The sequence below is a fragment of the Electrona antarctica genome, assembly GCF_951216825.1.
Source record: "Electrona antarctica genome assembly, chromosome: 4".
Lineage (NCBI taxonomy): Eukaryota > Metazoa > Chordata > Actinopteri > Myctophiformes > Myctophidae > Electrona > Electrona antarctica.
In genome coordinates this window covers 19,681,556-19,695,753 of record NC_136809.1, presented here as the reverse complement: position 1 = coordinate 19,695,753, position 14,198 = coordinate 19,681,556, and the positions used below count along the sequence as shown (strand labels likewise).

Here is a 14,198-nt window from a genome sequence, read left to right as displayed (position 1 = left end):
GGTAATTAGAATTATTAATACGAATGGCATATTTATGCTCAGCCAGGCGGTCTCTTAAGCGGCGCTTGGTTCTGCCTATATAAAACACATCAGGACAAGGACATGTGAGACGATAGACCACATGTGTGGTACTACAATTAATGAAATCATTGATTTTATATATCTTCTGTGTTTTGAGGTCTGAAAAGGTTTTTGCCTGAAGTACATTAGAACAATGAGGACAATTCATACATTTATAGGTCCCTATGGGTTTGTGAAGCCAAGATGTCTTATTATCAGGAGGAAGATAACTGTGAACCAATTTGTCCCTTATTGTGGGAGCTCTCCTAAAAGAAAAGATGGGAGGTTCAGGAAACACACTGCGGAGGGATGGGTCACTTTCTATAATAGCCCAGTTAGATCTGATGATGTTTTGTATACGTGAGGCCGCAGTGCTGTATTGGGAGACAAAAAAGGGGCGGGGTTGACTATGGTTAGTGCGCTTCCTTTTTACCAGAAGCTCAGGACGGTTTATTTCAAGTGCCTTATTACGTGCACACGAAATATTGGTGGGTTTATAGCCCCTCTCCCTAAAGCGGTTGCCCATATCTGCTGCCTTAGTATCAAAATCGCTGTCACAAATACGGCGCAATCTTTGAAATTGGCCAAAAGGGATATTTTTAATTAGGTGTGGCGGGTGGAAAGAATCCGCTCTTAACAGTGTGTTGAGTGTGCTAGCGAAAGGTATGTCTTTTTCCCCCACGTATAATACAACTTTGTTTGATACCAGGATAGATCTATTCCGCTTTTATCGGAATTTACATCTAAAGACATGGCATCACCACCAATCTGAACATACCCACCGTTTCCCGAACCCGACCCCTGTTACAAGTCCCGTTTCGAGTTCTGATTCTGGCACAACCCAGACAGACACTGAATTGCCACCTGTCCCCTCGTCTATATTTAAACCTAAATCCCGGTTCACTCCCTTGGTTTCTAATCCCTCTCTCATTGCATTCACCAGGAAAGTTGATCATGACATTGACAATCTGTTTGGTGACACATATGACTCGGGTATTAAACCCAAAAACAATTTGACACACAAGGAGCGCTTAGCTCTTAATGAACTATCTAAGAATGAGTATATCATTGTTCGACCCGCGGACAAGGGTGGCGCTGTTGTTGTTCTGTCCAAAGAGCAATATATCATTGAGGCGAAACGACAGTTGAATTCTAAACATTATATTAAACTTCCTAACAACCCCCTAGGCAACATGATGTCAGAATTCCGGGCTCTCTTAACTAACGCCAGGGAGTCCAATTGGATCTCTGAACAAGAATTTAAATACCTCTCGGTTGAGTGTCCTATGACCGCTTCTTTTTATTTACTTCCTAAAATTCACAAACAACCGTTTGATAATCCTCCTGGCCGCCCGATTATATCAGGCAACGGTACTTTGAGTGAACCTGCTTCTAAATTTATTGACTTTTATATTAAGCCTTTTAATAAGAAGCTTCCTTCATTTATTGAGGACACAACCGATGTGTTGAATAAAATTGCTAGCCTGGGTAATTGTAAGTCACAACTTCTAGTCACCATGGATGTGGAGTCACTGTACACTAACATCGATCACAAGGAAGGTTTACATGCTTTGAAACATTTTCTCTCCGACAGAGAGACTTCACCTCCTACTGAGTTTATCCTTATGTTAACTGAATGGATTATTCATAATAATGTTTTCTTGTTTACTGATGAAGTGTACAAACAAATTATCGGTGTACCGATGGGTTCCTGCTTCTCTCCTAACTATGCTTGTCTTTACCTGGGCCATTGGGAGGAGATGTTTGTGCTAAATCCTATTAATCCTTGGTTTCAATATATTACTTGGTACGGTCGTTACATTGATGATTTGCTGCTGGTGTTTAGTGGGTCTGAGACACAACTCCTACAATTCCATACTTATTTAAATTCTTTGAATGAAAACATCAGACTCACTATTGAATACTCGCAGCAGACCATTAATTTCCTTGATTTGACCATCTACAAAGATGACTTGGGGAACCTTCACACAACGATTTATAGGAAGGAGATTTCAAGGAACACACTGTTAAGAGCGGATTCTTTCCACCCGCCACACCTAATTAAAAATATCCCTTTTGGCCAATTTCAAAGATTGCGCCGTATTTGTGACAGCGATTTTGATACTAAGGCAGCAGATATGGGCAACCGCTTTAGGGAGAGGGGCTATAAACCCACCAATATTTCGTGTGCACGTAATAAGGCACTTGAAATAAACCGTCCTGAGCTTCTGGTAAAAAGGAAGCGCACTAACCATAGTCAACCCCGCCCCTTTTTTGTCTCCCAATACAGCACTGCGGCCTCACGTATACAAAACATCATCAGATCTAACTGGGCTATTATAGAAAGTGACCCATCCCTCCGCAGTGTGTTTCCTGAACCTCCCATCTTTTCTTTTAGGAGAGCTCCCACAATAAGGGACAAATTGGTTCACAGTTATCTTCCTCCTGATAATAAGACATCTTGGCTTCACAAACCCATAGGGACCTATAAATGTATGAATTGTCCTCATTGTTCTAATGTACTTCAGGCAAAAACCTTTTCAGACCTCAAAACACAGAAGATATATAAAATCAATGATTTCATTAATTGTAGTACCACACATGTGGTCTATCGTCTCACATGTCCTTGTCCTGATGTGTTTTATATAGGCAGAACCAAGCGCCGCTTAAGAGACCGCTTGGCTGAGCATAAATATGCCATTCGTATTAATAATTCTAATTACCCTATAGCCAGACATTTTAGTCACTGTCATGACAATAATGACACTTTGTTGAGAATCACTGGTATTGAATACATAAAACCTCTCACCAGGGGGGGTGATCGCATCAGGAGACTGAACCAGAGAGAAACTTTCTGGATTCACACCCTGGATGCAATTACCCCGCCTGGCCTGAATGAGGACATAGACTTCATGTGTTTCTTATAGGTCAATTTGGGCTCTTTATTGACCTGTGCTTAATTTACTATTGTCTGTGTCCTCCGGTATACATTTTATATTCTATAGATTATTTTTGCATCTATATTTGTTTTTAATGGTGTAGCCTCCTAATGTATGTATATAGCTTTAAGTGTACTTTTTCTTGTATTGGTTCCTTTTTTTCACTTGTTTCTTTTTCCTTTTTTTCTACTTAATGATTGCCTGATTGTTCCTATTGTAACAACGTTGTAATGAGCTGAACCACGTGATCATTTTCTAAGTGGTTAATTGTAATTACTGGACTGGTCCCCACCTGGTTCCAGCCCTATTTAATGAGTTTGTTGCTTTGTGTATTGTTAGCCCTGATGAAGACCGTAACAGGTCGAAACATGTCGGTTTAATAAAATATTTCCTCCTTCTGACATCAAGTGTGCCCGGATCTCCTCTTTTCTCTTTATCGTGTTGTTATCCCGATTGATCCCAGGAGCACCTTTTTACCATTTTTATACATTCTTTATACCTACACACCTCCTGAGCACCTGGTTGCCTCCTTGCCTCTGCCTTGTTACCAGTGGACAGAACCGGGACCTGTCCTCAACCAAGTTTGTTGCTCCACATTCTATTTTGTGTTTGGAGACTTTATCTGTTTCGACTCTTCATTATGCAATCTCATTCGTATTCCAATGAGGAGGGAAGAAGCATCATTGTAACAGATTCCCTCATAACCCCTGAAGACGTGAGCACCTCGTTTGATCTAAAAAAGACCGAACATGATTTACGAAAACTTTTGGAAAAGGACATGAAACTTAAGTGGGAGATTGTGTCTTTCTCCGACTACTGGAGAGAGGGACGCATCCCCAGGGGACTACGCATCAAAAAGTTCCCTGCTGCCACTCCCGATGCCAGCTTTAAGGCTAAATGGGAGGCTATCCTTAATAAATGTTCCATGGACTTAATGCTGTTATTGATTGAGGAATACAAGAAACAGCGGGATGAACTTAAGGACAGGATCGCAAACCTCGAATCGTCCATCACTATAGCACCGGATCTACGGGTTCCTTTTGATGATAAAATCCGGGCTGAGATTCGCAAATTGGAGGTTGAAGTGAAGGATTCGAAGGTGGATAAATTCAGAAGGGATTTGGAGGACTACCAACTGGACCGGGTCTACAAGTGGGTGCAGCCACCACGGACCCCACGCACGCCGCACCATAATAAGAATCAACAACACCGTTCCAGGGCCGGGTCAGACAGGAGCGTCTCTTTCAACATCGCCAGTAGTGGAGATGAAGAGGAGTCAGTTTCCAATCTGCTTACCGACCGTGGCAATTTTTTAGACCCAGGGTGGCCTACCCTGTCCCTGAGCACAACCTCGACAGCCATCCCAGACACCGACGCACACGCAGGGGTCGGAGGAGGCGGCGCCCAGGCCCAGCCGCAGCGCCCATCCCTACGGACGGCGATACGACAAACAACTCTACGCAGCCAGCCGAGGAAACACTATCGGTAGTTAATCTATCTGGTGTTAGCCTAAGCAGTGATCAATTGAGTGTGCTAGCGAAAGGTATGTCTTTTTCCCCCACGTATAATACAACTTTGTTTGATACCAGGATAGATCTATTCCGCTTTTATCGGAATTTACATCTAAAGACATGGCATCACCACCAATCTGAACATACCCACCGTTTCCCGAACCCGACCCCTGTTACAAGTCCCGTTTCGAGTTCTGATTCTGGCACAACCCAGACAGACACTGAATTGCCACCTGTCCCCTCGTCTATATTTAAACCTAAATCCCGGTTCACTCCCTTGGTTTCTAATCCCTCTCTCATTGCATTCACCAGGAAAGTTGATCATGACATTGACAATCTGTTTGGTGACACATATGACTCGGGTATTAAACCCAAAAACAATTTGACACACAAGGAGCGCTTAGCTCTTAATGAACTATCTAAGAATGAGTATATCATTGTTCGACCCGCGGACAAGGGTGGCGCTGTTGTTGTTCTGTCCAAAGAGCAATATATCATTGAGGCGAAACGACAGTTGAATTCTAAACATTATATTAAACTTCCTAACAACCCCCTAGGCAACATGATGTCAGAATTCCGGGCTCTCTTAACTAACGCCAGGGAGTCCAATTGGATCTCTGAACAAGAATTTAAATACCTCTCGGTTGAGTGTCCTATGACCGCTTCTTTTTATTTACTTCCTAAAATTCACAAACAACCGTTTGATAATCCTCCTGGCCGCCCGATTATATCAGGCAACGGTACTTTGAGTGAACCTGCTTCTAAATTTATTGACTTTTATATTAAGCCTTTTAATAAGAAGCTTCCTTCATTTATTGAGGACACAACCGATGTGTTGAATAAAATTGCTAGCCTGGGTAATTGTAAGTCACAACTTCTAGTCACCATGGATGTGGAGTCACTGTACACTAACATCGATCACAAGGAAGGTTTACATGCTTTGAAACATTTTCTCTCCGACAGAGAGACTTCACCTCCTACTGAGTTTATCCTTATGTTAACTGAATGGATTATTCATAATAATGTTTTCTTGTTTACTGATGAAGTGTACAAACAAATTATCGGTGTACCGATGGGTTCCTGCTTCTCTCCTAACTATGCTTGTCTTTACCTGGGCCATTGGGAGGAGATGTTTGTGCTAAATCCTATTAATCCTTGGTTTCAATATATTACTTGGTACGGTCGTTACATTGATGATTTGCTGCTGGTGTTTAGTGGGTCTGAGACACAACTCCTACAATTCCATACTTATTTAAATTCTTTGAATGAAAACATCAGACTCACTATTGAATACTCGCAGCAGACCATTAATTTCCTTGATTTGACCATCTACAAAGATGACTTGGGGAACCTTCACACAACGATTTATAGGAAGGAGATTTCAAGGAACACACTGTTAAGAGCGGATTCTTTCCACCCGCCACACCTAATTAAAAATATCCCTTTTGGCCAATTTCAAAGATTGCGCCGTATTTGTGACAGCGATTTTGATACTAAGGCAGCAGATATGGGCAACCGCTTTAGGGAGAGGGGCTATAAACCCACCAATATTTCGTGTGCACGTAATAAGGCACTTGAAATAAACCGTCCTGAGCTTCTGGTAAAAAGGAAGCGCACTAACCATAGTCAACCCCGCCCCTTTTTTGTCTCCCAATACAGCACTGCGGCCTCACGTATACAAAACATCATCAGATCTAACTGGGCTATTATAGAAAGTGACCCATCCCTCCGCAGTGTGTTTCCTGAACCTCCCATCTTTTCTTTTAGGAGAGCTCCCACAATAAGGGACAAATTGGTTCACAGTTATCTTCCTCCTGATAATAAGACATCTTGGCTTCACAAACCCATAGGGACCTATAAATGTATGAATTGTCCTCATTGTTCTAATGTACTTCAGGCAAAAACCTTTTCAGACCTCAAAACACAGAAGATATATAAAATCAATGATTTCATTAATTGTAGTACCACACATGTGGTCTATCGTCTCACATGTCCTTGTCCTGATGTGTTTTATATAGGCAGAACCAAGCGCCGCTTAAGAGACCGCCTGGCTGAGCATAAATATGCCATTCGTATTAATAATTCTAATTACCCTATAGCCAGACATTTTAGTCACTGTCATGACAATAATGACACTTTGTTGAGAATCACTGGTATTGAATACATAAAACCTCTCACCAGGGGGGGTGATCGCATCAGGAGACTGAACCAGAGAGAAACTTTCTGGATTCACACCCTGGATGCAATTACCCCGCCTGGCCTGAATGAGGACATAGACTTCATGTGTTTCTTATAGGTCAATTTGGGCTCTTTATTGACCTGTGCTTAATTTACTATTGTCTGTGTCCTCCGGTATACATTTTATATTCTATAGATTATTTTTGCATCTATATTTGTTTTTAATGGTGTAGCCTCCTAATGTATGTATATAGCTTTAAGTGTACTTTTTCTTGTATTGGTTCCTTTTTTTCACTTGTTTCTTTTTCCTTTTTTTCTACTTAATGATTGCCTGATTGTTCCTATTGTAACAACGTTGTAATGAGCTGAACCACGTGATCATTTTCTAAGTGGTTAATTGTAATTACTGGACTGGTCCCCACCTGGTTCCAGCCCTATTTAATGAGTTTGTTGCTTTGTGTATTGTTAGCCCTGATGAAGACCGTAACAGGTCGAAACATGTCGGTTTAATAAAATATTTCCTCCTTCTGACATCAAGTGTGCCCGGATCTCCTCTTTTCTCTTTATCGTGTTGTTATCCCGATTGATCCCAGGAGCACCTTTTTACCATTTTTATACATTCTTTATACCTACACACCTCCTGAGCACCTGGTTGCCTCCTTGCCTCTGAGGATGCTCTGAATTGGAATCCTAGCAGAATACAATGAATAATAAAGTGTGAATGCAAAAGTGCAACAATCAATGTATCATTGACCCACACAGGCATGGGGAAAAAAAGGTACCGAATCAACAGCTCATGCTTGATTTCAATTTAACGGCCAAGCCGATTTAAAGTACAATTAATACTTTTAATGTCCCTGGACCCCAATTCATCAATCTGCTGAGGGAGCAATGTGAAAATGATCATAAAAACCCATGGGTCCCTCACCGTCCCTGTGCTGAAAATCAATTCTTTCCAAGTCTGGGGGATCATAGAGGTCCAGACAGTGTAAAGGTCTCAAATATCAATTCTACCTGTAATCTGTGATGTTATTAAGCGATTTGTTCTTAAGCATTAAAAGGTTAATTACTTGAGATTCCATGTGTCTGCATGTTTGTGCGTTGCAGAGAAAGTGAAAGAGATTAGCCCACATATACCGCACAGAACATACATGCATACTGTACATGAATCCCTGAAATACAGTAGAATGAATGGGCACAGATGTAAAGTTACAACCTACAGCAGGTATACGTTATAGTCCTAAATTGTTTTAGTAAATTGAATTATTTTGACATGATCATTGTCGAGTATAGGATTCATACCATTTCCAAGTCACTCTGGATAAGAGCATCTCCGAAATACCTGTAACTGTACCTGTAAATAACTGTAAATTGAAATATAACCATTGTATCTTGATTGTACAAGAGAAACACAATTGATGTTTTCACTCTTCCAGTTTACTACATGTGTTCAAGGTGACTTTCTAAGTTTATTCATAGCAGGTATTACCAGATTGAGATATTTTTTAGCAGCTGTTTATACTTTTATTGGCCTCCATTAAAACAAGTCTAGGCGAAACTTAACAGGCTGGAACTTAATTGCATGGACAATGTGGGAAATTATTGAAAATATTTGTTAGACGGATACACAGTGGTATAGTGCGCAGTAAAATGGGTACTTTTGCTTTTGGTACTTTAAATACAAATTGTATTGATACTTTTACTTAAGTAAAAGATGTGAATACTTTTTCCACCACTGCTAAACGACTAAGATCACCCTCCCTACCCGGCCTCCCACCCATGAAGAATCTAGTATTTGTGGAAAATATTCATTGATTTTTAAAAGCCGTCTTGTTCAAAATGAAAACCTTTTCTTTAAGGAATAACAACAGACAGGTTCATCATGTGTGACTAAAGCTTTCATTCAATATTAAATTCCAGGGTTTGTTTCTGTTCTCTGGCAGCGGGGAGCTTAAATGGCAATTTTTATTTTATTGTTTACTTGTCTTATCTTCCAATGTGCTGATTAGGATTATGCTGCTTAGCGTGGCGAGAATGTGTGTTTGTGTGCAAGCGTGTATGTGCATGCGTGTGAGTGTGCATGGCTGCATGCATGCATGTGTGTGTGTGTGTATGTGTGTGTGTGCGTGCGTGTGTGCATATATTAGGTACATACTGTATGTGTTCCCTTGTTGGCTGGCTAATATAACAGACTTAACAGTGTCTAGCAAACAGAAACAGACACAAGCACACATAAACGCATGCACTGGACATGGCTCTGGTACCACATAAGTTTAATCTTTATTGCGACCGTAGGTCTCCTGTCCGTTGGTTGGTCACGCTTCGTGACATCACACCTTGTGACATCACGCGTCGTGACAGATATGGCCACGCCTCGTGACACCACGCCTCGTGACACGTCACACCACCATATATGGCCGTCTCCATATATGAAGATCACAACACTGACCTCATCAAACCCTGGATACATGGAGAAGACTGGATCATCACCTAGATCTGCATATGGAGCCGGCCAGCATCTGACCTACCTAGGTTCCATCCTGGAGGCTAATCTTTCCGGTGATAAAATGGCCACCAACGTAATCAAAAAGGTCAACCATAGAACAAGATTCCTTTACAGGATCTCCTCACTGGTCAACAAAAACACCTTGAAGACCTTAACAGGAGCCCTTGTACAGGGTTTCTTTGACTATGCATGCACCTCCTGGTACCACAGCACCTCAAAGGCCCTTAAAACCAGGCTCCAGACTTCCCAAAACAAACTGGTCAGGCTCCTACTTGACCTAGCCCCCCGAACCCACCTCACCCCTGCCCACTTCGACAGGCTGGAATGGCTTAGGGTCGACGACAGAGTACAGCATCTTGCAATGGGTCTGGTCCACAAGATTCGATACACCACCAAGATACCCATGTACCTGTCTAGATACTTCCTTAATGTTAACGAAGTCCACACCCACAACACCAGAGGGAGTGCAACGAACCATGTACAACCCAGATTCGGCACAAACAAGGGACTAAATTCTTTTCGCTCCTATGCCACCAAAATGTGGAACGCCCTACCAACTGTCATTAAGACATGCGAATCCCTTGACTCTTTCAAAACCGCTCTCAAAGGGCACCTACTGTTGAGTCAAAACTCAGAAATGAGACCACAAATATGGTCAGCATGACATCCCAGACCTCAAAAAACTACATCTCCCAGAATGCAGCAGCAAGATGGCTGCTCGTTACTTGATTAGGAGCACCTTAAAAGGAATGGAGGTTCTCATTCTCAGAAAACAAACGGATGCAAACAGCAAAGACTACTCTTGGGTTCTACCTCCAAAGACGCCAATGGTCGGTGATGTTGTATTGTTTTATTTACACTTATGTATGCACTGCAGTACTGTTAGTTGTGGTTAAAATCAGGCTAATTGTGAATAGTATGTTAAACTGTTTCCGTTTGAAGTGGGGAAGGAACACATTCATATTGCAGTATTGCCTTCATTTCTGTTTGACATGTTTAAAAGTATCTTTACAAAAGAATAAATGTTAAAATGATTTAAGAATTTGAAAGACTACTAAAGATGTGGACAATTAATGTTAAAGGTTTAAAAATGCCTTGTTCAATTAGAGCTGATCTACAAGCTTAAAGTTCAGCTATTTTCTTTAACTACTTATTCAATTTAAAATGCTAGATGCTTACTTAACTTGAATCCTTATTCCTTTATCCAAGCTTAAAGGGTAAAGTAATTTGAAATGTTTGTTTAAAATGTTGACTAAGTTAATTTAAGACATTTAATTTGGGCGTTCATTGTTTAAACACTTCTTAAAACACTGTTTACAAGACTTAATTATTTGAAAATACATGTAATGTTTAAAATCAAGTGGTTAAAAAGAGCACCTGGTTTGAAAGGATTATCATTTGTTGTTTGGCAATGTTGTTAATCTTTGTTTCCTTGTGTTCGAAGGTTTTCAACCTAACTGAAATGACCAGCCAATCACCAATGAAGCCAACACTGAGTGTAAAAGTTGGAAAATAAAAAACCATTGGATTGAGTTGGAAATTGGAGTTGCGTCCTTGTATGTCCTTTGGAGTGGAACTGAGTTGAACTTTACAGTTGAAAACCACAGCTAGCAGCTGGAGGGAGATGAACGGCTTCCGACCAGATACTGTTGACGTGGAAGGAAATCAAGATGGCTGAAGAGACGGTCAAGGATCTCAAGAAGGAGAGGACCACGGCGAAGAGCCGCTTCACCAAACAAGCATATTATATTTCACGGGTAGCAGATGGCATGCTTCAGTTGGAGTTAAGAGAGGAGTTTATTAAACTTTCAGACTGTTTCAGTGCAGTGCTTCATGCCAATGATTACTACAAAATTGGACTGGAGGCTGATGGAGAAACAGTTCTTAATGAAAAGCAAGAGGCTGACATCAAAGGCACTGCAAAAGAAGCTGAAACAAAGCTGGCAGAAATTATAGACATTGTTCAGCCAATCCTATGGTCGAAGTATGGCAAGACGGAACTTGGAAGGGCAATCCTTAGAGCCGAAGAGGCAGATGAGGCAGCGAAGAATGTACCGGTTGAAGGTGTCTATTTAGATGGCTATGAAGTGCATCTCAATATTTTGGATAAGTGGATAGAAGAGGCCATCTCAACCATGTCCATATGGGAGACTTGGATCCCTGTGGAATCCAAGGATGAATTGGACAGAAGAGTCGAGGGCCTAACCTCATCCTACAACATGCTTCAATTGAGAAAATCTGAAATTGCCACTCCACAGAGGATGGAAATCGCAAACGCCAGTCCAACAACCGAGGCAGCCTGGGTTCAGGAGGAGACGGAGACTCAGACCGATGACAGAACCGTCATCATAAGAAGAGTGGGCACTCCTGAAGATATGGAGGAGAATTCTACACTGCTCCAGAGGTCGCCAGTGGAGGAGTGGCCTATGGATTCGGCTGTAGAGGATGCTGCCCATGCCGGAGAGAGTGTGGACAAGCCCCAGGGGGAGGCATTCTCAGCTACATTGAAAAGAGCTCAAGAAGGGGTGAGTCAGCAGACAGAAGACCTACTGGCCACTCAGGAAACTCAAAAGAGTGGAGTTAAAGAGGTAAGGCCTCCAAGAAGGAAACACACTGGCCGGGTCGTGGAGCTGGTGGAGGTGAGAGCATTCATCGGCCTGTCCAGGCTGGTGAGGGTCACTGCCTGGGATCGAGCTGCCAAGCAGAGGCTGAAGAGGAAGTGCCAGGCCCCAGAACAGTCGAAGTGGGAGGCCCCAAAGAAGCGGGAGGCCCCAAACCAGTCGAAGTGGGAGGCCCCAGAACAGTCGAAGTGGGAGGCCCAAAGAAGCGGGAGGCCCCAAACCAGTCGAAGTGGGAGGCCCCATTACCCAAGCGACCTGGGTTGACTGGTGAGAAACATGACTGTGCACCTCTTCCTCACAGGCTCAAAAGGGGCAGGCTGAAGAGAAGGATCAGGCTGAAGAAAAGGACCAGGCTCAAAAGGTTCAGACTCAAGAGAACCAGACTCAAGAAAATGGACCAAACCAGAGCCAAAGGTGTGAAGGCTTGTGATCTCTGTGTTTGGAAACCCAGGAGCTCAAGTGGGAGGTGTTGAGTCAAAACTCAGAAATGAGACCACAAATATGGTCAGCATGACATCCCAGACCTCAAAAAACTACATCTCCCAGAATGCAGCAGCAAGATGGCTGCTCGTTACTTGATTAGGAGCACCTTAAAAGGAATGGAGGTTCTCATTCTCAGAAAACAAACGGATGCAAACAGCAAAGACTACTCTTGGGTTCTACCTCCAAAGACGCCAATGGTCGGTGATGTTGTATTGTTTTATTTACACTTATGTATGCACTGCAGTACTGTTAGTTGTGGTTAAAATCAGGCTAATTGTGAATAGTAGGTTAAACTGTTTCCGTTTGAAGTGGGGAAGGAACACATTCATATTGCAGTATTGCCTTCATTTCTGTTTGACATGTTTAAACGTATCTTTACAAAAGAATAAATGTTAAAATGATTTAAGAATTTGAAAGACTACTAAAGATGTGGACAATTAATGTTAAAGGTTTAAAAATGCCTTGTTCAATTAGAGCTGATCTACAAGCTTAAAGTTCAGCTATTTTCTTTAACTACTTATTCAATTTAAAATGCTAGATGCTTACTTAACTTGAATCCTTATTCCTTTATCCAAGCTTAAAGGGTAAAGTAATTTGAAATGTTTGTTTAAAATGTTGACTAAGTTAATTTAAGACATTTAATTTGGGCGTTCATTGTTTAAACACTTCTTAAAACACTGTTTACAAGACTTAATTATTTGAAAATACATGTAATGTTTAAAATCAAGTGGTTAAAAAGAGCACCTGGTTTGAAAGGATTATCATTTGTTGTTTGGCAATGTTGTTAATCTTTGTTTCCTTGTGTTCGAAGGTTTTCAACCTAACTGAAATGACCAGCCAATCACCAATGAAGCCAACACTGAGTGTAAAAGTTGGAAAATAAAAAACCATTGGATTGAGTTGGAAATTGGAGTTGCGTCCTTGTATGTCCTTTGGAGTGGAACTGAGTTGAACTTTACACCTACGGACGGCTGCAATTCGAAACTGGCCCCTGTAAAATCGGAATCCCTCAAACACGAACGCAAGGACAACACAAGAGACGGTCACGGCCACACAGCCAACTCAAGGTACGGCCACGGAGCCGACTTGGGGACCCAACGCAGCTCCTCCAAGGAAAACAAACAAATTAACGGCGCTGAACGTGAATCCCCCCCACCGCCCACCCCTTTTTTTCCCCTCACTGTATATGTTTCTTTTCCCTTTTTACCTCCTTTATGATGAATTCCTGTTCTGTCTATAGAAGTGTCTATTTGTACGTCTCTAAATGTTTTGATGATTTGAACATGGTGGACCCTATTGGAAACAAGTGTAATGCTTAATTGGGTCGTCCACTCACAGTTAACAGCCTTTGTATTGAGTTTGTGCTTGAAATGTACTGTAATTCTGCAAACTGTTAATAAATTCTTCAATCAATCAATCAAACCTCAAACCCTTAGATCTCCATATAAGCTGACCTGTTCTGACATTCCATGTTGATCCCTCCCCACCCGTCCTTCCTCTTCGATGTCTCCCTTTTGACTGATACCTGTCCATTCAAGCTCTAGACAGGCCCGCCCCAAAGTTATTAGTATAGTTAGTTATAGAACAAAATATTCTGTGGGTGAAAGATTAGTAAAAATGCTGGCAGTGGCTGCAGACTTTTCTAGAGAAAAGGTGTGCTTAGCAAATATAGTTAATATTCTGTACACCGGGAAGGATACCCCAATGGTAATAGCGATGTTTAGGATGCATCCTCAGAATGTAGGCTACTACAGCTCCATTGTATAGAAACTGCACCACCCACGAACAGAACAACCTATACCTACAGGTGGTGCCGTCAGCCAAGGCGTGGGAGGTGCCGTCAGCCGAGGTGTGGGAGGTGCCGTCAGCCGAGGTGTGGGAGGTGCCTCCCACCAGGAAC

General features: G+C 42.0%; 1 protein-coding gene across 4 annotated transcripts; it reads left to right on the top strand.

Moving 5' to 3' along the window:
- The first annotated feature begins 9,838 nt into the window (after positions 1–9,838).
- Positions 9,839–13,219, top strand: LOC306921620 (uncharacterized protein). Of its 4 annotated transcripts, none has more exons than XR_013789802.1 (2): positions 9,839–12,495; positions 13,110–13,219. XR_013789802.1 is itself a non-coding variant. In XM_079498838.1 (2 exons), exon 2 carries the CDS (start codon positions 10,865–10,867, stop codon positions 12,077–12,079), a length of 1,215 nt encoding a protein of 404 aa, XP_079354964.1. In that variant the 5' UTR covers positions 9,839–10,024; positions 10,639–10,864; the 3' UTR covers positions 12,080–13,209. The 4 variants fall into 4 exon arrangements, 2 of the variants coding, with proteins under 2 accessions (XP_079354964.1, XP_079354963.1); XR_013789803.1 differs by having other exon boundaries at positions 9,839–12,899; positions 12,933–13,209; XM_079498838.1 differs by having other exon boundaries at positions 9,839–10,024; positions 10,639–13,209.
- The last annotated feature ends 979 nt before the right edge of the window (positions 13,220–14,198 follow it).